Raw genomic sequence first — 25,378 nt, forward strand, 5'->3', positions numbered from 1 at the left:
CAGACAGACTTTTACGCTAACCTGCGCTAGTAGTCAGAAACAGTTCAAGCATGCCCATGTACACAGATGAAAGAACAGTCCATCCATGCACTGAAACACTATTTAGCCAGGAAAGGAATGGGATGCTGACATGGTGTAGCATGCATGGGAATGGGTACGTGGTTCAATGAGACAGCGCTGTCAGATTCCTACAGACAGCAGTGGAACAGTGGGTGCCTTGGGCTGGAATGGGGACTGAGCTTCAGTGTGAGATCACATAAGACCTGGATGGCGGGATGGCTACAGAACATTAAATAGGTGCTTGAGCGGGGCGTGGTGGCACATGCCTTTAATCCCAGAATTTAGAAGACAGAGGCAGGAGGATCACCATGAATTCAAGGCCAACCTGAGACATCATAGTGAATTTCAGGTCAGCCTCAGCTAGAGTGAGACCCGGTCTCGAAAAAACAAACAAACAAAAATAATAATAAGGTGCTTGAGAGGCTGGGGAGAAGGCTCAGCAGTTAAATCGCTTGCCTGTAAAGCCCAAGAACCCAGGTTCGATTTCCCAGTATCCACATAAGCCAGATGCACATAGTGGTGCATGTGTCTGGAGTTCATTTGCAGTGAATGGAGACCCTGGCGCGCCTTCTCTTTTCTGCTGGCAAAAAAGAAAGGGGGGAGGGGCCGGGCGTGGCGGCCCACGTCTTTAATCCCAGCACTCTGGAGGCAGAGGTAGGAGGATCACCGTGAGTTCGAGGCCACCCTGAGACTACATCGTGAATTCCAGGTCAGCCTGGACTAAAGTGAGACCCTACCTCGAAAAACCAAGGAAAAAAAGGTGCTTGAGACTGAGGCAGGAGGATTGCTGCGAGTTCAGGGTCCGCCTGGGCTACCAAGTGAGACTCTGTAATCAAGGTTAACTTGAATCTGCTGGGTCTCCCACAAGGTCTTGGAATAACCCGCATCCTCGGGTCCATACCTACAACTATACACCCATCAGCTCGCTCTTCACAGCTCTTCCGCGGGCTGGAGGGGTCCTTCCCGCTGCACGCCTGAAGCGCATGCGCAAGCGCGCAAGTGCAAGGATCTATGGCGCATGCTCCAATCTCCGTCCCTAGTTCCTCAGGGCGGCGGGCTCGGCCTGGCGCGCATGCGCAGGCGTCGGGGGCGGGGCCCTGGCGGGGCTTCTCGCGAGATACCGGCGCTCCAGCTCGTGGCCTCCCCTCTGCTAGCTCGGCCTCTCGGTTCCCGCGGCGGCGGCGGCGGCAGTCCCTTTGCCTCAGCCCCGCCGGCCTCGGCCACGGCCCTCCATCGCCCAGCGCCGCTGTAGGCCGCGGACGCAGCCCCCGGCCCGCGTCAGCACCGCCCCCTATGGGCCCCGGCTGAGGCGCCGTCGGCCCGCAGAGCCCCAATGCTGGCCCGGAGGAAGCCGGTGCTGCCGGCGCTCACCATCAACCCGACCATCGCCGAGGGTCCGTCCCCTACCAGCGAGGGTGCCTCCGAGTGAGTGGGCGTGGCCAGAACAAGGGGAGTGGGTGGGGCAAGGTTGAGGGGCGGGGAGAGGGGATTGGGGCGGGGCCAGCGAGAACGGGACTTGAAGACCCCAGGTGAGGGGCGGGGTCAGGGTGAGGAGTCCCTGGGAGAGGGGGCTGACTGGATATATTCGGGAGGGGCTTGAGGCTTTGGGGGCTTAGTGAGGTGCACCCAGGAGGGGGTGTAGGGCGAGGGTTCCTGAATAATATCAGACTCAGAAAGAACCCCTAAATAAGAACAATCAGAGTGATGGGTGGATCCCTCATAATGTGGTCAGGATGGGGGCGATTGAGAAGACCCCAAAGGGTAAGGGGTTTTCAGATTAGGTTGACAGGTCCCTCAGCAAATTCAAGTTGATGGGGATGTGTGAGGGTCAGGACACGTACTAGGGGATCCCTGTAGAGAGAAGTTGGGGTCTGCAAGTGAAAAGAGTGAATGAATGGCACATTGAAGAAAGTATGGGTGAGGAAGGTCCCAAAGTCACAGAAACGGGGAGTAGCTCTGAGGGGATGGGACTGGGGTCTCTAAGTGACACAGGGATAGGGGGAGATGGGATAAAACTAGTTGCCTAGTTAGTATTAGGAGGGGTTCAGACACCTGGTGTTGGCCTCCGGGTGAGGATGGGAAATGAGGAGGGGGACTTGAATGGGGATGTTCTGGGATTCCTGCAAGCTGAGGGGATTATACAACAGCCATTGAAGAGGACAGATCTGGGGTCTCCTGAGACTCTGGGAAGAGACTAGGTACTGTCTTAAAGATGGTGGAATGTTCACCTGCATGGCAGAACTGCCACACAAGGGAAAACTGAAGGTTGGGGTACAGCTTGAGGTCCTGCCATTATGACCTCTTCCTTCTTGGTCCCCACTTGACAGGGTTCAAGAGAAGGAGGTGGGATGTGGGGGATAGTATGTTTGGTGGTCTCATGTACACATAGATGAAGAGTTGAGCAGGTGTTCTTTCATTTAAAGAAGCCTGGTCAGATGGCACAGGCCTGTAGTCACTGCACGTGGGAGACTCAGGCAGGAAGATCACAAGTTGAAAGCCCATTTGCACTACAAAATGAGCTCAAGGCCAACCTGGGCAATTTAGATCCTGTTTTAAAATTTAGAAAGCAGGACATCGTAGTGCACTTTTTTAATCCCAGCACTTGGGAGGCAGAGGTAGGAGTATCACCATGAGTTTGAGGCCACCCTGAAACTCCATAGTGAATTCCAGGTCAGCCTGGACTAGAGTGAGACCCTACCTCAAAAAAAAAAAAAAAAAATCTTTTTTTTAAGCCGGGAGTGGTGGTCCATGCCTTTAATCCCAGCACTCAAAAGGCAGAGGAAGGGGCTGGAGAGATGGCTTAGCGGTTAAGCACTTGCCTGTCAAGCCTAAGGACCCTGGTTCGAGGCTCAATTCCCCAGGACCCACATTAGCCAGATGCACAAGGGGTGCACGCGTCTGGAGTTCCTTTGCAGTGGCTAGAGGCCCTGACATGCCCATTCTCTGTCTATCCGCCTCTTTCTCTCTCTGTCTGTCGCTCTCAAATGAATAAATAAAAATATAAAAGGCAGAGGTAGGAGCATTGCCATGAGTTCAAGACCACCCTGAGACTCCATAGTGAGTTCCAGGTCAGCCTGGGCTAGCGTGAGACCCTACCTCAAAAAAACCAAAATAAATAAATAAGTTTTAAGAGGGCAGGGTGTGTGGCCCAGTGATAGAGTTTATGCCTAGAATAAACGGTGAGGGTTGGAGACGTGGTAAACAGAGTGACAGCCTAGAATCCACAATGGGGGCTGGGGTTGTGGTCCATGGTAGAGTGACAGTCTAACAAAAATACATTAATGGAGTGCAGGACTATAGCAAGTTATTATATCACTCTTGGTTCTGATTTTTTGCTCCAAAATAATTTTATTTTATTTTTTGTTTGTTTGTTTTGGCTTTTGGAGATAGGGTCTCACTCTAGCTCAGGCTGACCTGGAATTCATTATGTAGTCTCACGGTGGCCTTGAACTCATGGCAATGCTCCTACCTCTGCCATTTATTTATTTATTTATTTATTTATTTGAGAGCGACAGACAAAGAGGCAGATGGTACTCCCCCTACCTCTGCCTCCTAAGTGTTGGGATTAAAGTATGTGTCACCACACCTGGCCATTTTATTCTTTATTTGAGAGAAAGATGCAGATAGAGAGAATGGGCATTCCAGGGCATCTATTTACTGCACATGACCTCTAGACTCATGTGCCTCTGGCTTATGTGGGGACTGGGGAATCAAACCTGGGTCCTTAGCATTTGTGGGCAAGTACCTTAACTGCTAAGCCATCTCTCCAGCCCTCCAAAACTATTTTAGGGTTTTTTTTTTTTTAAGGTTTTATTTATTTATCTGAGAGTGACAGAGAGAGGAAGAGGCAGAGAGAGAGAATGGGCGTACCAGGGCCTCCAGCCACTGCACACAAACTCCAGATATGTGCGCTACCTTGTGCATCTGGTTTATGTGGGTACTGGGGGATTGAGCCTCGAACTGGGGTCTTTAAGCTTCACAAGCAAGTGCTTAACTCCTAAGCCATCTCTCCAGCCCCCCCAAATCCTTTTTTTTTTTTTTTCCCCGAGGTAGGGTCTCACTCTAGCTCAGGCTGACCTGGAATTCACTATGTAGTCTCAGGGTGGCCTCGAACTCATGGTGATTCTCCTACCTCTACCTCCTGAGTACTGGGATTAAAGGCCTACGCCACCACAACTGGCTTCCAAAACCATTTTAAACACTGCTCAGCCCTCAGTAAAGATGAGATATCTTGGTCCCACATCTGACCCCCACTTCCCAACTCCTGATGTGGTCTGGCAGCCTCCTGGGTTCCATGAGGTGCAGCATGTCCTCAGTTTTCCTTTTCAGTACAGGGATGGAGGCAGGGTCTTCTGTTCTGAGGATCAGCTTGTTTTCAGAAGCATGCCACTCCTTGATGTGGCCCTGTAGCACAGGCATGGGCAAACTGCACTTCTACCGGGTGAGTGGTCGCTGGGCAACTCCCTCCTGGCCTCTGTAGGGCAAGCCTCGTGGACCTGCAGAAGAAGTTGGAGGAGCTGGACCTGGATGAGCAGCAGAAGAAGCGGCTGGAGGCTTTCCTCACCCAGAAGGCCAAGGTTGGCGAGCTCAAGGACGACGACTTTGAGCGGATCTCAGAGCTGGGAGCTGGCAATGGTGGTGTGGTCACCAAGGCCCAGCATAGGCCATCTGGCCTCATCATGGCCAGGAAGGTGAGTGAGGCTGGGGTGGACCACGCATTCTCTTCCCAGGAGGGGTACAGGAACTTGGAGAGCCAGGTCTTAATGTTGTTGTCCACTGTGTCAGGGCTCTTGGTTCAGAATGGCTACTCAGAGTGTAGCAGTGTCAGTCAGATCTCATTTTTGTAAAATTTTATTTATTTATTTGAATAATAATAGAGCCACTGCAAATGAATTCCAGATGTTTGCGTCGCCTTGTGCATCTGGCTACAGGGGTCCTGGGGAATCGAAAATGGATCCTTTGGCTTTGCAGGCAAGTGCCTTAACTGCTAAGCCATCTCTCCAGCCCCAGTCAGATCTCATTTTTATAGAACTCTGGCTTCAACGATATTAGAAATTCCTATTCCAGATCTGGGGGTGCAGCTTATATAGTGTGTGACAGGCTCTGGGTTCCATATCCAGTACCACCTAAAGAAAACTGTTCCCAAAGCTGGACCTCTGAGTGCTGGCTGGAGATGGTCACACAGAGCTTGTCTCTGGATTCCTGCATGCCAGCTGGGAGTGTCGCACAGTTTTCAGGAATGCAGCCATTGAAAGTCTCAGTCATAGCTGGGCATGGTGGCACAAGCCTTTAATCCCAGCACTCGAGGGGCAGAGGTAGGAGGATTGCTGTGAGTTTGAGGCCACCCTGAGACTACATAGAGAATTCTAGGTCAGCCTGGGCTAGAGCAAGACCCTGCCTCAAAAAAAAAAAAAAAAAAGTAAATGGTGCACACCTTTAATTCCAGCACTCGGGCAGAGGTAGGAGGATTGCCGTGAGTTTGAGGCCACTCTGAGACTACATAGTGACTTCTAGGTCAGCCTGGGCTAGTGTGAGACCCTACCTTGAAAAACCAAAAAAAAAAAAAAAAGTCTCACTCATAGCTAGGCATGGTGGTGCTCATCTTTGATCCTAGTACTTGGGAGGCAGAGGTGGGAGGATCACTGTGATTTCATAGTGAGACTACCAGGTCAGCCTGGGCTAGAGTGAGGCCCTACTGCAAAAAGAAAAAAAAAAGTCTCAGTCATGTCTTTGGAGAAGCAGGAGGCGAGGATGTATAAATGTGTATACATGCACACAGAAGAGGTTGGCTTTCCTGAGCAGCAGGGTGGCTGTAGAGGAAGTGTCTTTGGACCACTTGACCCTGTAGCTGTGTCCCCCTACACTCGGTTGTATATGTGTGCCTGGGGTCTGCTCCACTGCTTGGCAGGGGCCACATGGTGGACTTGTCAGGTGGAAAATATACAGGTAAACATCCTCTGAAACTCCTGAAGGTCACAGAAATGCCAAAGCCTTCTGTGTCCACAGTTGTGGCCTGGAAGGAGTGGTCCCCATGACTGCCTTCCTGTGATTATAGTTCATCCTGGAAAGCTAGGAATAGTCATGATCAGTCTGCCATCCATACCTGATCCCGTGGCTGCCTATCTGCAACCAGATGGGGGCTGAGGATGTGCTTAGGTGGTTCTAGGTCCAGGCCAATCTGGCATCTCTGGCCCTCAAGTCTCAGCATGATTCCTGCAGTCCTTCTCCCAGGTGTACTTGGGCTCCAGCAGCACCTTGGGCAGGCTTTGGTGTGAACTCCCAGTCTCTCTTGTATAACCAGTCTGAGGTCAGCCATGACATGGGGTAAGGAACATGGTATGTGAGAAAGATAGCCCCAGTCCTGGCTTTGCCACTGGGCAGGAACCCACTTGACTGTCTACAGTGTCAGCAAGATGGGTTGTGTCATTCATGCCCCTGATCGGCAAGAAGGGTACATACGTGAAGACAGCTGCCCTCCTGACCAACTTTCAGGGACCTTGGCCAGGTTTGCCCAGCCTCAATTACAGCTGCTTCTCCTTTTTGGAAGGCCTGATGGGCTCTGGGTCTCTCATCCCTGCGTGTACCAGTTCCTTTGAGGCTCTTAGAGATGAGAGCAGCCACTAGCCAGGTGGGCCTCCAGGCATGTCAGGCACAGCCCATCCTAGTAAGAGGCTAGCATTCAGAACAAGCCCAGTTCTGTCATGTTGTGAGAAGGACTCAGTAGTAATAACCACATTCATTATTTTGACAAAACAGCAAGTCATCTTTTTTTTTTTTTTTTTTTTTTCTTCAAGGTAGGGTCTCACTCTAGGTCAGGCTAACCTGGATTTCACTATGTAGTCTCAGGGTGGCTTTGAACCCACAGTGATCCGCCTACCTCTGTCTCCTGAGTGCTGGGATAAAAGGTGTGCGCCACCACACGCGGAGCAAGTCTTGATACATTAGTGTTGTAGTCAGATCCATGTTGCTGGGACGAACATCCCAGACACCGTTTATGGGAGAAGGATTTCTGATCCAAGGGAAGTTCCATCAGTGGCGGAAGAAGGTGGCTGGCTCCTTTTCACAGATCAAAGCAGAGAGAAATCATGAACATCCAGCACCACAAATAAGCACAAACTGTCAGGTCAAACTGCTCTGCACACCTTTGGGCTGGAATCAAGATCCACCCCCAGGGCTGGAGGGATGGTTTAGGGGTTAAGGTGTTTGCCTGCAAAGCCAAAGGACACGGGTTCAATTCCCCAGAACCCACATTAGCCAGATGCATAAGGGGGTGCATGGGTCTAGAGTTCATTTGCAGTGGTTGGAGTTCCTGGGATGCCCATTCTTTCTCTTTCCCTCTTTTTCTTGTCAAATAAATAAGGGCTGGAGAGATGGCTTAGTAGTTAAGGTGTTTGCCTGCGAAGCCTAAGGACTCAGGTTTGATTCTCCAGGTCCTGTGTAAGCCAGATGCACAGGGGACACATGCACCTGGAGTTCATTTGCAGTGGCTAGAGGCCCTGGCGTGCCCATTTGCTCACTCTCTCCCTCTCTCTATCTCTAATAAATACATAAAAAAATACTAAATATACATATATATAATAAGTAAATAGTAGTTAAAAAAAAGAGGGCTGGAGAGATGGCTTAGCAGTTAAGTGCTTGCCTGTGAAGCCTAAGGACCCCGGTTCAAGGCTTGATTCCCCAGGACCCACATTAGCCAGATGCACAAGGGGCACACTCATCTGGAGTTCATTTGCAGTGGCTGGAGGCCCTGGCATGCCCATTCTTTCTCTTTCCCTCTTTCTCTTATCAAATAAATAAATAATAGTTTTTTGTTTTTTTTTAAAAGAGGGAGGGCTGGAGAGATAGCTTAGCAGTTAAACGCTTACCTGTGAAACCCAAGGACCCCGGTTTGAGGCTCAATTCCCCAGGACCCATGTTAGCCAGATGTACAAGAGGTCACACATTTGGAGTTCGTTTGCAGTGGCTGGAGGCCCTGACACGCCCATTTTCTCTCTCTGCCTCTTTCACTCTGTGTGTCTCGCTCTCAAATAAATAAATTACAAACAAAAAATTAAAAAAAAATGATCCACCCCCAAACACTTTAGGGCTGGGCCCTAGCGTCCTGCTCCAGTGATACCTCCTCTTGTAGGCTGCTGGAGACTTAAGCAGGAAGATTAACCTTAATCAAAAATACCTGAGACTGGGCTGGAGAGATGGTTTAGTGGTTAAGGCATTTGCCTGCAAAGCCAAAGGATCTCGGTTCAGTTCTCCAGGACCCACGTAAGCCAGATGCACAAAGGCTTGCATGCATCTGGAGTTCGTTTGCAGTGGCTGGAGGCCCTGTGGTGTGCCCATACTCTTCCTGCTCCCTCTCTCTCAAATAAGTAAATAAAATATTTAAAAAAATACCTGAGGCTATGTGTGACATACATTCACATTCAAACCACCAAAATTAGCACAATACAGGTGGGGGGGGGGCAGAATTGGTGACACAGGTCTGTTTTCCCAGCCCTTGGGATGCTGAGACAGTATGATCACCTTTTCAAGCCAGGGGTGGTGGCACATACCTTTAATCCCAGCAGAGGTAGGAGGATTGCTATAACTTTGAGGCAGCCTAGACTACACAGTGAGTTCAGACCAGCGTGAGCTGCAGAGTGAGACCTTGTGGAGCATTTTGAGTTTTGAAATGAGGTGTACTCAACCTGTACATGAAAAAAATATATATTATTTTGTGGTATGGTTTGTTGTTTTTTTTTTTTTCCCCCTAGGTAGGGTCTCACTCTAGCCCAGGCTGACCTGTAATTCACTATGTGGTCTTAGACTGGCCTCAAACTCACAGCAATCTTCCTACCTTTGCCTGTGGGTTTCACTCTGGGCTGACCTGGAAATCACTATGTAGTCTCAGGAAGGCCTCAACTCACCATAACCCTCCTACCTCTGCTTCCTGGTGCTGGGATTAAAGCTCTGCCACACCATGCAGGTGCTTTCTGTCCTTTAAACCAGTGGTGGGTGGTGGGTATTGCTCAGACAGCTCATCATGTAGATGTGTGCTTGCTTGCTCTCACTGTGTTCCTAGGGACAGTGGACACTGCTGTGGGCCTCTGGGCCAGCCTTCAGGGCCCTATACTATGTCCCGCTTGCCATTTGAAGTAAACCCCCAGCTCCCACACAGATCCCTGGCTTCTTTGCCAGTGTGTGAATAGTCCCTTTGGTTCACAGCTGCAGCCCATGGAAAAGGGGAATTTGTGGAATTCAGGGGTGTTTGGCTGGTGGAGAGGCTAGGCCAAGGCCAGCGCAGAGCTCTACAGGCCCAGGGCATGGAGAAGTGAGCAGCTGAGGGACAGGCTGAGCATGTAGACTTGGCAGACCTGAGTCATGGCCACAGCCAACTTCTCGTGCCCTGACCTCAGTACAGGTTCTTTATGCCCCAGTGCCCACCCACAGGCAGCTCTTTGTCTCCACCTGTCCTGATGACACCTTCCAGCTCACTGGAGGCCTGGTCCCAATGTCACCTTCAGGGTGAGGGCGTGTGTACTAGGGTGTGAACCCCAGCCTCGTGATTATTTGTGTACAACTGGCCTCTACACAACTGGCCTCGCTTCTGCAGATCTTCAGTGGCAGCTGTGTGCCTGAGGCTCTTTTGAACCTAACACAGCTTCTTCTTGCTGGGCCTGGTTTGTGGGCTCTCCTGGGCTTTGTGGTTGGGGTGCTCATGGTGTCTGTTCTGCCAAGACTCCCCCCTTTGGAGTTGTCTGAGGGATTGGATGACACTGACCTCAGTGGGTGAGGGCTTGGAGAAGGGATATTAAGGTCCTGGGGTGCTCTCCAAGGTCTCTGGTGAGTCTTAATTTTTTTTTCTTTTTTTCTTTTTTTTTAGGTAGGGTCTTGCTCTAGCTCAGGCCAACCAGAAATTCACTATTTAGTCTCAGATGGGCCTTGAACTCACAGCGAAACTCCTACCTCTACCTCCTGAGTGTGTCATTAAAGACATGTGCCACTGTACTCAGCATTTTTTGTTGTTTTTGAGGTAGGGTCTTACTCTAGCAAGCCCAGGCTAACCCAGAATTCCAGGGTGGCCTCAAACTCACGATGATCCTCCTATCTCTACCTCCTAAGGGCTGGGATTAAAAGAGTATGTCACCATACCCTACACCCAACATTTATTTATTTATTTATATTATTTTTTGCAAGGGGAGAGAATGAATGGGCATACCAGGGACTCTTGCCACTGCAAATGAACTTCAGACACATGCCACTTTTTTTTTTTTTTTTTTTTAGCTAGGGTCTCGCTCTAGTGCAGGCTGACCTGGAATGTACTCTTGTCATCCCAGGCTGGCCTTGAACTCACAGCCATCCTCTTATCTCTGCCTCCCAAGTGCTAGGATTAAAGGTATGCACAACCAAACCTGGCACTACTTTTTTTTTAATTTTTTTTTCAAAAGAGACTTTTTATTAACTTCCATGGTTATAAAAAAAAATCCCATGGTAATAGCCTCCCCCCCCCCACTTTCCCCTTTGAAATTCCATTCTCCCCATCTCAGTCTCTCTCTTATTTTGATTTCATCATCTTTCCCTCCTGTTATGATGGTCTTGTGTAGGTAGTGTCAGGCACTGTGAGGTCATGGATATCCAGGCCATTTGTGTCTGGAGGAGCATGTTGTAAGGAGTCCTACCCTTCCTTTGGCTATTACGTTCTTTCCACCACCTCTTCTGCAGTGGACCCTGAGTCTTGGAAGGTGTGAGAGATATTGCAGTGCTGAGCACTCCTGTCACTTCTTTCCAGCACCATGATGCCTTCAGAGTCATCCCAAGGTCACTGCCATCTGAAAAGAGAAGGTTCTCTATCAAAAATAAGAATAGCATTAATATAAGGGTATGAACATTAAGGAAAGTGCTTACTGGGCAGTTTGATAAGCATAGTATATACATTTAGCCAGATAGCAGCAGATGTTACACCCCTAGGGCTCATGACTACCCATTTTAAGTTTTCAGTATCAGGGATGTATTCCCTCCCATGGAGCGGGCTTCCAGTCCAATTAGAGGGCAGTTGGTTTCCACCATGACAGACGTACCAGTATTGCACCCATTGGCTCATTTAGCCTGATTGGCAACATATAAGGCTTGCAGTATCCACTATTCATTATCTTCACTGGTGATTTCTCTCTTTCCCATTGAACTGCATGCAGAATGGCTTCTTCCAGCTTTGTCAGCTGGTGGCTCTACTTTATGTGTGTGTGTAATTTTTTTGACAACTTCCATAATTATAGACAATAAGTCATGGTAATTCCCTGCCCCCTCACTTTCCTCTTTGCAACTCCACTTTCCATCAGATCCCCTCCCCCTCAGCCTCCTTTTTTTTTTTTTTTTTTGAGGTAGGGTTTCCACTCTAGTCTACGCTGACCTGAAATTCACTTTGTAGTCTCAAGCTGGCCTCGAAATCAACTGCGATCCTTCTACCTCTGCCTCCTGACTGTGGGGATTAAATGCGTGCACTACCCTGCCCAGCTCTTTTATTTATTTATTTTTAATATATTTAATTAATTTATTTGATAGAAAGAGAGAGAGAATAGGCACACCAGAGCCTCCAGCCACTGTAAACGAACTCCAGATGCATGTGCCCCTTGTGCATTTAGCTTACGTGGGTCCTGGAGAATCGAACCGGGATCCTTTGGCTTTGCAGGCAAACGACTTAACCTCTGAGCCATCTCTTCAGCCCGGCTCTTTTATTTTGATGTCGTCATCTTTTCCTCCTAGTATGATGGTATTGTGTAGGTAGTGTCAGGTACTGTGAGGTCATGGCTATCCAGGCCATTTTGTGTCTGGAAGAGTGCATTGTAAGGAGTCCTACCCTTGTTTTGGCTCTTACATTCTTTCCGCCACCTCTTCCACAATGGACCCTGAGCCTTGGAAAGTATAGACATGTCTCAGTGCTGAGCACTCCTCTGTCACTTCTCACCACTTTGGTGCCTTCTGAGTCATCCCAAGGTCACTGCCATCTGAAAAGAAAAGTTTCCCTAACCAAAAGTGAGTTTAAGCTCAGTGTGGTGGCGCATGCTTTTAACCCCAGCATGCAGGAGGCAGAGGTAAGAGGACTGCCGTGAGTTCGAGGCCACCCTGAGACAACAGTGAATTCCAGGTCAGCCTGGACTGGAAGACCCTACCTCGAAGAAACGAAAAACAAAAAAAAATGAAAGTAGCATTAACATATGGTTGTGAACATTAAGAGAAGTGCTTACTGGGTAGTTTGGTAAACATAATATATGCATTAACTGGACATCAGCAGCTGTTACACCCCTAGGTCTCATGACCTCCCCTGACATAGGTTTTCAGGATCAGGCATGTATTCCCTGGCTCATTTGGCCTGGGTGGCCAAATTTAAGGCTTGCAGTGTCCACTGTTGGTATCTTCTCTTTCTTCTTTCTGTCAGCTGGTCTACATTGCCACTTTCTGTATCTGGCTTTACCTGGATACTGAAGAATCAAACCCAGGCTGTACAACTTTGCAAGAAAGTGCCTTTGACTGCTGAACTATCTCTCCAGCCCTGGCTAGCAAGTCAGTCTTTCTTTCCTTCCTTTCTCTTCTTTCTTTCTCCTTCCTTCCTCCCTTCTCTCCTTTTTTGGTTTCTTTGTTTTTAGTTTTTTGAGGTCTCATTCTAGCTCCAGCTGACCTGGAATTCACTGTGCAGTCTCAGGTTGCCCTTGAACTAACGGTGATCCTCCTACCTCTGATCCTCCTATCTCTGCCTCTGGAGTGCTGAGATTAAAGGTGTGCACCACCACACTTGACTTGTTTTGTGGGAGGGGCAAGGTCTCATGTAGCCCAGGGTGGACCTGGAACCTGCCATGTAGATGAGGATGTCCTGTTCCTTCTGCCTCCTGAGTGCTAAGATTGTAGCAGCAGTTCGGTGGAGATGTTATTTACATTTCTGAAACACACCCCTCTTTCTTCTCAAGTATAGAATTCAGGGCTGATCTTGTTTAGAGGGTTTCATGTTATGTCTGTTACCATAGTCCATTTGAAGTGATTTTTATTTCCCTAAAGAGAAACCCTGTCCCCATATGCAGCTCTGGCTTCCCACCCCAGCTCTGGCATGCATGAACCCACTTCCTGTCTCTGGATTTCCTGTTCTGGACGTTTCCTACCCATGGACTCCTACACTGTGGCCTTTTGTGTCTGGTTCTCACTGAGCTGACATTATCAAGTCCTTCCACATGATGCTGTCAGTCCTCCTGTTCACAGCAGTGGTATTCCAGTGAGAACAAACCTTCTGATATGCTTAGCCTCCATCTGTGGGCAGGTGATATTTTCCCCATTAGGCCCATGGAATGACAGTGCCATGACCACTCAGGGACAAGGGTGTATAGACAGATGTGAGGGTTCTCCTCATGGGCATGTCCATACCCAGGAGTGGGGACTGAGCTACTATGAAGCCCCAGGGCCAGAGCACTAAGCTGTGGGTCTGCCTCGTTGCAGCTGATCCACCTGGAGATCAAGCCAGCCATCCGCAACCAGATCATCCGTGAGCTGCAGGTCCTGCATGAGTGCAACTCTCCCTACATCGTGGGCTTCTACGGGGCCTTCTACAGCGATGGCGAGATCAGCATCTGCATGGAGCACATGGTGCGAGCAGGGCTTGCATGCAGGAGCCATGGGGGTAGGCAGTGTGGCATGAAGTCCTGGCTGGTCCTGTTGCACCTGAGGAGCTAGGAAGACATGTCCTGGCCACCACTGGGGTCCCTGTATCACACTGGGCTTTCAGGGCTGGATGGGATGGAGTCCTGAGAACAGCAGTGGTCAGCCAAGGGCCAGGGATGAAGAATATCTCTCTAGGAGAGCCAGGTTCCACCCCACTGCAGTCCCCTTACACGTTGGGTTGACATCAGTTGTACCTTGCTTCCACGCTGTCGTCCCCTATGATCATTCTGAGATGAGGTAGGAAACGAATTTGAGCAAAAGGCCCTATATATCCAGGCATGGTGACGCATACCTTTAATCCCAGCACTTGGGAGGTAGATCACTGAGTTCAAGGCCACCCTGAGACTACATAGTGAATTCTAGATCAGCCTGGGCTAGAGCGAGACCCTACCTCAAAAACAACAAAAAAGCCCCATATATCTGTGGGGTCCCAGCCAAGTAGCCCTTTCTCACCTGGGATTGGGGTGGGGTGGTGATCTGTCCTCCCATGGCATAGTGACTGGTTGCTCCGGTGCCACCCGATCCCCTGCAGAAAGAAGGCCTCATCTTAACTGGTTCTACAGCAGCCAGGCACCTTGTTGGGACAAGCTGTGCCCTACAGGCTCCTCCCACACTGTTGACCAGTACATAGGGACAGAAGTGAAAAAGGCAGTCAGGTTGGGTACAGTGATTCATGTCTGTCATCGAAGCACTTGGGAGGCTGAGGCAGGAGGATCAGGAGTTGAAGGCCATCCTGGGCTCCATAAGATCCTATGCCAAGAGGGGAAAAAAATGACCTCAGGTTGGGTATGGTGGAGCACGCCTTTAGTACCAGCTTTTGGGAAGCTGAGGTAGGATCATTGTGAGTTCCAAGACAGCCTGGGCTAGAGTGAGACGCAGCTTCAAAAGGAAACAAAGACAAAAAAGCTAAGCCTCCACCCAGCCACCCTGTGGCCTGAACTTGACAGTGTGCTGAGCTGCAGGTGCTGCTGGGTGTCTTGTCAGGTGTGCTGAGGAACATTGACCAACCCCTGTTCTGCAGCATTGTCCCCAGGACACCTGATAAGAGCTACTGGAATACCCATTCCTACAAACTATGCTGCTCCCCTGTACATGGATGTGAGCAGCAAAGTGGAAAGGTCTAGAATCCCAGTCTCTTCTGGTAGTATTGTGGGGACTCAGCCTGATTAATTTACACTTGCATTTCTCCAGAGAAAAGTGTCCTCACACTTCCTGAGCTAAGCTTCAGGGCAGGATGGGTCTTCCAGAACATTCCAGTGGTGTCCTGTTGAGCACTATGGTTAGAGGGGAGGTAGGCACTCCCCTCTACAGACCTCCCTCAGCCTGTCAGTGTCCACAGTGAGGTTTGGAGGCATGAGGAACCTGTGGCAGTGGCCCTGGTTCCACACCCTGTCTGTAACTCAGGCGAGGCTCTGGTCATCCTCACTCCACCCATGGAGGGATCTCATCCCCAGGGGATACATGGCTGTGGTAGAGGCCTGGGATACTGCTCAGCACCCTGAGGAGCATGGGCCCTAGTGTCCATAGTGAGAAGCTACTGTCCCCAGCACCAGGCCACTATCACCTTCCAGTTCGCTCCTCCCTTGAGCCAGTCAGCGTGAACAAACCAACATGCCAAATGGGTCGCCCTCCTACTTACCCTACCACACTTGAGAAATAAGTACCCACCTTCTACCATGTGACTGTCACTTGCTCAGTCATTTACCCTAAAAGCATTCCAGAATCATATGTGGGTTTTCTAAAATTGTCCTGTGGTGTCAATTGAGCACGATGGGTAGACGGGACCAGACATCCCTGGGAGGCCACCAGAGAGCACAGAGGGAATGCTTCCCTGACCACACCTCTCAGGGACCTGGGACATAACCTAGGCAGTCCCATTTGGTGTCTTTGGCATGCTCAGTGCCCAAGGCCACCCCTGGCAGGCCAGTCTGGTTTGGAGCTCCAGGTTTGTCATCCAACAGCTTCTGAAAGGCATGGTGTATTTCCTGGTCCTCAGGTGGACTTGGGGCCACTGCAGAACACCTAGCACTGGCTCTGTACTGCCACTTCTAGCATCCCTTGTGCAGGATAGGGCCCTTGAGTCAGGTCCCATCCTCACTCTGGGATGAGCAGGGGATAGCAGCCAGCCTGTCTTGTCCCTTCTTGCCCCAAGCATCCTACTGTCACCGCTTGGGCCACACTCTGGAGAGTGCAAGAAATGCTAGTACCTTGGCTCTTGGCAGGGTTGTGCTCCTACAATCACCCAGGCTGCAGACAGCTGTGTGGCCAGGGCCAAAGCAGCAGCAAGACAAGCCACTAGGGAATAATCATTCATAAGGGCGCATCCTGGCTCCAGGTGCACCTAGCTGTGGGTCCTTTAGCCCTTGTCTCTCTCCACCCAGGATGGTGGCTCACTGGACCAGGTACTGAAGGAGGCAAAGCGGATCCCCGAGGAGATCCTGGGGAAGGTCAGCATTGCGGTGAGTATTGGGCCAGCTTCAGCCCTTCCATGTGGCCACACACAGTCATGGGCCTTGGGCACTGAGCCTCTGGAATGAGTTCCAGCCACATCCACTGTCTGTGAGACTCTGAGAAACTGACATCCTTTGGGTCCCCAATGCATTTGTCAGGTCTCTCCTGCCTTGTTGAGACGTGCAGGACCCCAGTTGAATAGCCCTGGGCACAGCATCTGCCAGTCTTCTGTGAAAGACTCCCACTTGTGGTGGGTCCACACTGTCGGCCACGGGGTCTCAGATCACAGAGTGGACTGCCTGTGGAAGGAGAAACCCTAGGGGAGAAATTGACCATGTCTCCCTACACTATGCCAATGCACAAAGCCTTTAGGGACCATGCCTGGTGCCACAGGCCTGTCCTCCCAGCTACTTGGGAGAATGAGGCAAAGCTGGACTTTAAGGCCAGCCTGTACTACAAAGCAAGACATTGCCTTAAAAAGTAAAGCAGCTGGGCATATCAACTTGGGCTAGAATGAGACCTTATCTCAAAAACAAATGATCAGATTTGGGCATGGTGTCTCACACCGTTAATCCCAGACAGAGGTTAGGAGGATCACCATGAATTTGAGACCACACTGAGACTACATAGTGAATTCCAGGCTAGCCTGGGCTAGAGTAAAATCCTACCTCAAAAAACCAAACCAAAAAAAAAAAAAAAACAGGGCTAAAAAGATGGTTCAGCAGTTAAGGCTCTTGCCTACAATGACCCAGATTCAGTTCCATAGTACCCACATAAAGTCAGATGCACACAAAGTGTTGCATGCATTTGGAGTTTGTTCATAGTGGCTAGAGGCCCTGGTGCACCCATTCTCCACCTACTCCCCACTTGGTGTAGTGGTCCCAGCACTCGGGAGGCAAAGGTAGGAAGATTGCTGTGAGTTCGAGGCCACCCTGAGACTACATAGTGAATTCCAGGTCAGACTGTGATAGAGTAAGACCCTGCCTCAAAAAAACAAAAAGAGAGGGAGGGAAGAAGAAAGATAGGAAAAAAACAGAAAAGTAAGGTAGCTGGGGCTCAGTGGGTAGAGCAGTTGAATGATGTCCTGGGCTCCATCCCCAACACCACATAAACCAGATGTGGTGACCCATGCCTGTTGTCCCAGCACTCGGGAGGTGGAGGCATGACGCGATCAGGTGTTCAGGCTTATTCTCTTAGTACATAGCAAGTTCAAGGCTAGTCTGGTCTCTGTGAGATCCTGTCTCAAAAGAGTGGGGCTGGGGAGATGGTTTAGTACTTAAAAGTGCTTGTTTGCACAGCCCACCAGCCTTGGTTCCCAAGCCACCCATGCAAGCCAAAAAGTGGCTCAAGGCTGGGTGTGATTGTGCACATTTTTAATCACAGCACTTGAGAGGCATAGGTAGGAAGATGGTTGTGAGTTTGAGGCCAGCCTGGGACTACAGAGAGTATCAGAACAGCCTAGGCTTAGTGAGCCCTTCCCTCAAAAACCAAAAAGGAAAAAGAGAAAAAAATGTAGCACAAGGGCCAGGCATGGTAGCGCATGCCTTTAATTCCAGCCCTCAGGAGGCAGAGGTAGGAGGATCACCATGAGTTTGAGTCCACCCTGAGACTACATAGTGAATTCCAGGTCAGCTTGAGCTAGTGTGAGGCCCTACTTCAAAAAAAAAAAAAAAAAAAAAGCGCAAACAACTGCTGTTCATTTGCAGTGGCAAGAGGCCCTGGAGCACCCATGCACTCACACATGGAAATAAATAAAAATTTAAGGGCTGGACATAAGGCTTAGTGGTTAAGGCACTTGGCCTGCAACGCCTAGGAACTCATGTTCAAATCTCCAGGTCCCACGTAGCCAGATGCATGGTGCAATGTTACACATGTGCACAAGGGGGCACACATGTCTGGAGTTTGTTCACAGCAGCTAAAGACCCTAGTGCACCATTGTCTCTGTCTTTCTCTGCCTCTCTCTCTCTCTCTCAAAAATAAATAATAATATTTTAAAATTTTAAGTCAGGCTCGGTGGTTCACACCTAGAATTGCATTGCTCACAAGGCAGATGTAGAAGGATTACTAAAAGTATGAGTGAGGCCTGCCCAGGCTACATAGTTAGAAAGGTAACTGGGGCGATAAGTCAGCAGTTAAAGGTGCTTGTTAGCAACGCCTGCTGGCCCAGGTTCTGTTTCCCAGCCACCTACATAAACCCAGACAGGCATTCATTTGCAGCAGTAAGAGAGAGACCCTTGCGTACCCATACACACATGCATGCAAATAAATTTAAAAGTAATTGAGTACACCTTTAAAAATAAATAAATAAAGCTGGGCGTGTTGGCTCACGCCTTTAATCCCAGCACTTAGGAGGCAGAGGTAGGAGGATTGGTAAATTTGAGACTATGCTGAGACTACATACTGAATTCCAAGTCATCCTAGGCTAGAGGGAGATCCTACCTAGAAAAACAAAAAACAAGTCAATAATAATAAACTGGGTGTGGTAGTGCACATCTTTAATCCCAGAACTCAGGAGGTAGAGGTAGGAGGATTACTGTGAGTTTGAGGCCAGTTTGGAACTACAGAGTAAGTTAGCCTGGCCTACAGTGAGACCCTACCTTGAAAAAAAAATTAGCCGGGTGTGGTGGCGCACGCCTTTGATCCCAGCACTCAGGAGGCAGAGGTAGGAGGAATGCCATGAGTTTGAGGCCACCCTGAGACTCCATAGTGAATTCCAGGTCAGCCTGGGCTAGAGTGAGACCCTACCTCGAAAAACCAAAAAAAAAAAAAAAAAAATTAAAATGCCTGTGGGAACTGAGGGGACAGGTGCGTTGCTGCCCTAAGACAGTACTGTGCTGCTCCCATAGCCTGTGACTACCTCTATCGCTGCACCCTTCACGCCTGCAGCCTCCTGGAGTTCCCAACACAGCTAGTGATCCAGGGCCAGGAACTGTCCTCGCTCCTGCCCCCATCCCTATCTTGTACCCAGCCTCCATGACACTGCTCTCTTACCTCTGCTTGCTAGCATTGGTGCCCACGGGACTCCAAGGCTGCCTGCGGTTCCATTCACTGTCCTGTCCACAGGTGCTCCGGGGCCTGGCCTACCTCCGGGAGAAGCACCAGATTATGCACCGAGGTAAGCACTGAACTCTGACCTCCGTGGCTGGGGCTGAGACCTCCATCCTAGGTGCCTCACCCTGCCTTTCTGTCTCCAGATGTGAAGCCTTCCAATATCCTGGTGAACTCGCGTGGGGAGATCAAACTGTGTGACTTCGGGGTCAGCGGGCAGCTCATAGACTCCATGGCCAACTCTTTTGTGGGGACACGCTCCTACATGTCCGTGAGTGTCCTGAGCTTCAGTCAAGGCAGGATGGGCACTGCTGCCTCTGACCGAGCCTAGCCACCCTCCTCCTCTCTCCGACAGCCAGAACGGCTGCAGGGCACACACTACTCTGTGCAGTCGGACATCTGGAGCATGGGTCTGTCTCTGGTTGAGCTGGCCATCGGTCGGTACCCCATCCCTCCACCTGATGCCAGGGAGCTGGAGGCCAGCTTTGGCCGGCCCGTGTTAGACACAGCAGACGGGGAGCCACAAAACATCTCACCACGGCCCAGGCCGCCTGGACGCCCCATCAGCGGTGAGGCTGGGGTGGTGACCTCCAGGAGGGGTGGATGGGGGACTAGGTGACAGCTGCCGCTTGCTGGCCCTCTGGGCACCAGCTGTCCCTGCAGGGGGCGGGCTGTGGTCAGCAGTCCTCAGATGGCCCTTGGCTTCCTGGGGACAGAGCTGTAGGCAGCAAGTACTCTCCTGTATGAGGGCAGCCACACCTGCTGCTGCCAGCTGGAAGGTTCCGGAAACTCCACTCAGCCAGGCTGTCAGCTTGCTGGCAGGCTTTTCCATTTTAGTTTGAAAATACTCAAGTGGAGCTGGGTATGCTAGTGTACACCTTTAACCCCAACCCCAGCCCTCGGGAAGGTGAGGTAGCGTTACTGTGTTCGAGGCTAGCCTGGGAGCAGCAAAGGAGAGGTAGAGGAAGTGCTCCAGCAGGGCAAAGGCACGTCTTCCAGGACAGTGCTCAGGCAGCGCACGTGGGGAACGCAGGCTTCAAGGGACCATTGGGCACTTAGGGAAAGACGGGCTGCTGGAGAGGGGAGGAGAGGCAGGGCTTGAAGTTGGGTGGGAATTAGGCTCATTTAGAGCCCACTGAGCCATGAGCAGGAACATGGTTGGTGTCTGGATAATATGGCTGAGAGAGACAGCTAGATAGGAGGTCACATGATACGCTCCTCACCATGCACTTGGCTGAGGTCTGTGGTCATCACTTCTAATTTTAGAACATTTAAACAACCCCCCAACACAGTCCTGTCCCCATGAGCTATGACCCCATCCCACAGCACCCACAGATCTACTTCCAGTCTTTGGATTCACCTGATCGTCACATTTCTGTCATGAAGGTTGCCTTTGTATCTGGTTCTTTTGCTGAGCATGGTGACCTCAAGGTTCCTCCACACTATGATATGTGTCAGTCTCCTCTTCATGGCTGAGTAATATTCCATTAAGTTGGGTGGCTCTTGATGGGTGTCCTAGGATGTGTTTAACAAGTGGACAGCTCAGCCCTTCCCCTTTCCTTTGTCCCACACAAGCTCCTTTTTGTCTTGGTATCATTCTTGGGCAAGGGCTCCCAGGTCTTTTATTGATTCCCCACCCAAGATGGTACCCAGGCACCATGCTGAAGCAAGGGATGATAGGGACAAGTGAGGCCTCTTGTTGGTAGGCTTCTAGACTGCCTAAGCCCACTGCCTCTGCCCAGACAGGTCAGGGTCAAAGTCCAGCTGCCAGCTTGACCTGACCAGCTGGATCTCAGATGGTCCAGCTGCCCCACCAGTCAACTGTTCCAAGTGCCATTGGGCATGCCTCTGTAACCAGCAGCACTTCTATGCAAGGTCACATTGCTGTCCTAGCTTTTGGCTAGCCCCTGTGGCTGTAGCACAAGACAGATGTAGCTCCACACCAATATGTGAGGCCCAGTATATTCAGGAGAGAGGCCATTTCCCCAGCAGATCCAGTGCAGGAGGGAGGTGGGGTGGGGGCCCCACTTCTGTTCCCAGGAGCAGCATGTCATCTTTCTTCTTGTCCTGCCATAGGTCATGGGATGGATAACCGGCCTGCAATGGCCATCTTTGAGCTGCTGGACTACATTGTGAATGAGGTGTGTGCCACTGACTTGAAGTGCTTTCCATGAGTGAAGTAAAAGGACCCTGGGGTACAGAGAGTGAGGGGGTGAGGGAGGCCAGACTGTCCTTAGGAAGCTGTCAGGTGTCAGAAGTGGCACAGCAGTCCCTCTCTCCCTAGGGGGCTGCTGCTTTAAAGTGACAGTGTCATAGGCCTATGATCCCAATTACTTAGAAGACCTATGTGAGTTCCAGAGCAGCCTGGGCTAGAGTGAGACTCTGTTTCAAAATGAAAATAGAGTTGGATATATAGCCTAATGATAGAGCTCCTGTCTAGAACCCACAGTGAGGGCTGGGGACATGGTCAATTGGGAGAGTGACAGCCTAGAACCCACAGTGAGGGCTGGGTTTGTGGTCAAAGGTAGAGTGACAGCCTAGAACCCACGGTGAGGGCTGGGGGCATGGTCAGCAGGAGACAACTGAAGTGTTGGGCAGAGGCCAATGTTCCCTTGCCCTCACCCATGTCTAGACAGTCATATGCTGCCATGCTCCTGGGAATGCGTTCAGTGAACCTTTGGAGCAGGCATGCTTCTGAGCAGGTCTCCTACTTAAGAGACTGAGGCTAGTGAATTATCTTTAATTTGTTGCTAGCCTGCACTACATAAATTCCAGGCCACGCTTGGCTCTTTCTTTCTCAGTCAGGAGTGGGAGGAGGCTGTAGTGAACACCGAGCGAGGTCTCAGGAAGGATCCAAGGGCCTGATGGGTTCCTCCTGAGGATTTCTCATGGCTCTTCTGGAGTGTGGGGTGGGGCACAGGTGGGTGAAGCAGGCATGGGGGTGCCTGGAAAGGCAGTCAGCAGCCTATAATTGTGGTCTTGGTCTGGGTTGTGTGGGGGTCCTGACAGTGACACCCCAAGCAGCTAGCACATCCTCCACCCCAATGAGCAGTAGGGACACATCTCCTGAATGACGAGGAGAGAGCACCAGATCATCTCCTTCTTGGTCACTGTGTCCACACAGTGGCTTTGTACAGTGCCAAGCTCAGAAGTAGCATAGACTCTGGGAGTGCCTGGGCCTCCGTGACCTTCTTGGTGACCTTCTCTCTAATCTCCACAGCCACCTCCAAAGCTTCCCAGTGGTGTGTTCAGCGCAGACTTCCAGGAATTTGTCAATAAATGGTGAGGCGAGTGTCTTGGAGTGGGTGGTATGGGACCCCACCCCAAACATACGGGTCCACCAAGACCAGTAAGGAGTTGTGATGGGTCAAGTATAAGATTTAGCTGGATACTTGAGCCCACCTGGGGACCAGAATCCCTTCCTAGCCACATCTATGAGCCCAGCTCACCCACAAACCTAAATGATCCAGGGCCAGCCTCAGCCGATATTCCTGCTTCCTGTGTGCCACCTCCCTGTGGGTTTCTGGGAGAGCCATCCTGCTGATTGGTCCTCACACCACTTATGGCCTCCTTGTGTCTGTGATGGACCTTACTGAGCACAGTGGGGCTCAGGCACTCTGCTTCCCCCAGGCTGCCTGTGTGTCCCAGTGGACAGCACATATGCCAAGGTGGTGAAGGTCTCCTTGGCCCTTTGCACAGCGCCCTGGCATGCCACGCAGCTGTCCTTCTCACAAGGGTGTTCTGTGTTCTGGAAGCTGCCGCCTCCTGCAGCATTGACACTTGTTTCTCTGAAGGGGGGGTGTCCCACTTTGGGCTCTGCCAGGGTGGAGTCTAGCCATCTATCCTGTCCTCCCTGTCAGACTCAGTATTTTCCATGGAGCTAGCAGTATCATTCCTCATCCATCCCTGGCCTCTGGTGCTGGCCCAAAAGCACTGATTAGCATCCCTATCTTGTCCCTTTCTGTAGCCTCATTAAGAACCCCGCGGAGCGAGCGGATCTGAAGATGCTCATGGTTAGTTACATGTGTGTCCTAACATTACTGGGGCATGGGCTACTGTCAAGCAGGGGTCACCAGCTTGGGTCTGGTGACAAGGTTGTGACTGTGGGCCTCAGCAGCCTGGCAGCAGGAAGGGTGGGAAGCTAAGGCTGTGCTTGCTTGGGAAGTGTCCGCCTCTCACTGAGGTGACTGGGCCACTCCCCTCCCTGGGACCTTTCTCTGACCTCACAGAACCCAATGTGTCCTTCCCAGCTGTGTCTAAGCCCACCTCCTGGGGTGGGAGACATGGTGGCAGCTGCCTGGGGACTCAGACCATGGTTGTTGAGGCCTTACAAGTAAGTGGGAGTTAAGATGCCACCTGTCATTCATGAATATTGCTGTATTGGGGGGGACCCTGCTAGCTAGGCCCGTTTGCACTTAGTGCAGAGTAGGCAACTGGTGTTAGAGCTGGTGGGACTTGTACCTATCGTCCCAGCCTGTTGGGAGTATGAAGCAGGAGGACTTGTATTCAAGGACAGGCTGAGCTACAGACTCAGACCCTGTCAGAAAAATACCTCAAAAAGTCACACATACCTACTATCCCAGCATTCAAGAGATGCAAGTAGGAGGATTAGCTCAAGGACATCCTCAGCTACAGAAGAATCTTGAAGGCCAGCCTAGGCTACTTGAGACCCTATCTTAAAAAAACACTAAGCTGGGTGTGGTGGCGCATGTCTTTAGTCCCAGCACTTTTTTTTTTTTTTGTTTTGTTTTGTTTTGCGAGGTAGGGTCTCACTGTAGCCCAGGCTGACCTGGAATTCACTATGGAGTCTCAGGGTGGCCTCGAACTCATGGCAATCCTCCTACCTCTGCCTCCTGAGTGCTGGGATTAAAGGCATGTGCCACCATGCCCGGCTTTTTTTTTTTTTTTTTCTGTTTTCTGTTTTTCGAGGTAGGGTCTCACTCTAGCTCAGGCTGACCTGAAATTCACTATGTAGTCCCAGAGTGGCCATGAACTCATGGCAGTCTTCCTAACTCTGCCTCCGAGTGCTGGGATTAAAGGAGTGTACTACCACGCCCTGCTAGCGAACACCTTTTAATACCAACACTTGGAAGGCTGAGTTAGGAGGATCCCAGTGAGTTCAAAGCCATCCTGGGCTAGAATGAGGTCAGCCTGGTCTGGAGCAAGGCCCTGATTCAAACAACAGTCAGTGGCTGGCCATGCTTTATGATTATGTAACCCAACCCTCCTAGACCCACATGGTCCTTGGCTTCCCACCTAGTGGAAGCCAGGAGGACCCAGGTCCCCAAGAAGCAGTACCACTAGGTCATCCCTAAAGTCCTGCTCTGCCACCCTAGCTCCTTGACAGCATGTGTCATATCCCCAAGCTACGCTCCCCAGCCTTGGGGAGGTGGCTGCCTTATTAGACCATCCAGCTTAGATCCCCGCCCCCAGGTGATCTTCCCCAAGGAACCCAGGACCATGCCTGGGGTCTCAGAGGGCTGGGGGGAGTCTCACGCCTGCCCCCTTTCAGAGCCACGCCTTCATCAAGCGCTCTGAGGTGGAGGAAGTAGACTTCGCAGGCTGGCTCTGCAGAACCCTAAGGCTCGACCAGCCCAGCACACCCACGCGCACCGCTGCCTGATGGTCACCAGCCACAGCCACCGGCCCACCACCTAGGAACATTTGTGTTCTCAGTCCGCCTCTGGGGAAGGTGACGCTGCTGTTGTCCTGGGACCTGCTTCTGTAGGTTTGAAAACCAAACAAATCGGAAAGAAAAAGCAACCTGCTTGCTGTGCTTCTTGTCCTGTGTCTCGGTGGGAGGCAGGGACATGGCCCGTGCCAAGATGTTACTCCATCTGCTGCCCACCTCCTACCTCTCTTGGTCTCTACCTCTTACCATGAGGCCTCCTCCCCAGCAGAGGGTGCAGCAGGAGGGAGGGCCTTCCTGTGGGCTCCTCAGCCCAGCTGGGCTACAGAGAGGAAGTGTTGGGTTTCCACACTGCTCCTGGTTGAAAACCCCAGCAGATCGTGAGATACTGTGTCCCTCCTGCCGCCTGCTGCAAGCCCCACAGATGTGGGGGTAGCCCTGTCACCTCCGCCCACCCGCCTGCCTGCCTGCCAGTTACAAGCCACCACTCAGGCATGCGTGACTGTCACTGCCACC

The 25,378-nt window shown here is 51.0% G+C and overlaps 1 protein-coding gene across 2 annotated transcripts; it reads left to right on the forward strand.

Moving 5' to 3' along the window:
• Positions 1-1,329: 1,329 nt before the first annotated feature.
• On the forward strand, positions 1,330-24,996 carry Map2k2 (mitogen-activated protein kinase kinase 2). 2 transcript variants are annotated; one of them, XM_004654707.2, is made up of 11 exons: positions 1,335-1,485; positions 4,541-4,751; positions 13,513-13,659; positions 16,116-16,193; positions 19,249-19,300; positions 19,380-19,504; positions 19,589-19,802; positions 21,310-21,374; positions 22,454-22,515; positions 23,201-23,246; positions 24,746-24,996. In XM_004654707.2, the coding sequence occupies exons 1-11, from the start codon at positions 1,394-1,396 to the stop codon at positions 24,854-24,856; spliced, it is 1,203 nt and encodes a 400-aa protein (XP_004654764.1). In that variant the 5' UTR covers positions 1,335-1,393; the 3' UTR covers positions 24,857-24,996. The 2 variants fall into 2 exon arrangements, with proteins under 2 accessions (XP_044990632.1, XP_004654764.1); XM_045134697.1 differs by lacking the exon at positions 16,116-16,193 and having other exon boundaries at positions 1,330-1,485; positions 13,513-13,693; positions 19,190-19,300.
• The last annotated feature ends 382 nt before the right edge of the window (positions 24,997-25,378 follow it).

Source organism: Jaculus jaculus, chromosome 15, assembly GCF_020740685.1.
Source record: "Jaculus jaculus isolate mJacJac1 chromosome 15, mJacJac1.mat.Y.cur, whole genome shotgun sequence".
Lineage (NCBI taxonomy): Eukaryota > Metazoa > Chordata > Mammalia > Rodentia > Dipodidae > Jaculus > Jaculus jaculus.

Excerpts from the sequence above, each read along its gene's own strand:
- Map2k2 (XM_045134697.1), top strand. The coding sequence starts at position 1,394 with ATGCTGGCCCGGAGGAAGCCGGTGCTGCCGGCGCTCACCATCAACCCG. Across the intron at positions 19,803-21,309 it reads GCCTGGACGCCCCATCAGCG|GTCATGGGATGGATAACCGG; the intron begins GTGAGGCTGGGG and ends GTCCTGCCATAG. Across the intron at positions 22,516-23,200 it reads CAGGAATTTGTCAATAAATG|CCTCATTAAGAACCCCGCGG; the intron begins GTGAGGCGAGTG and ends CCCTTTCTGTAG.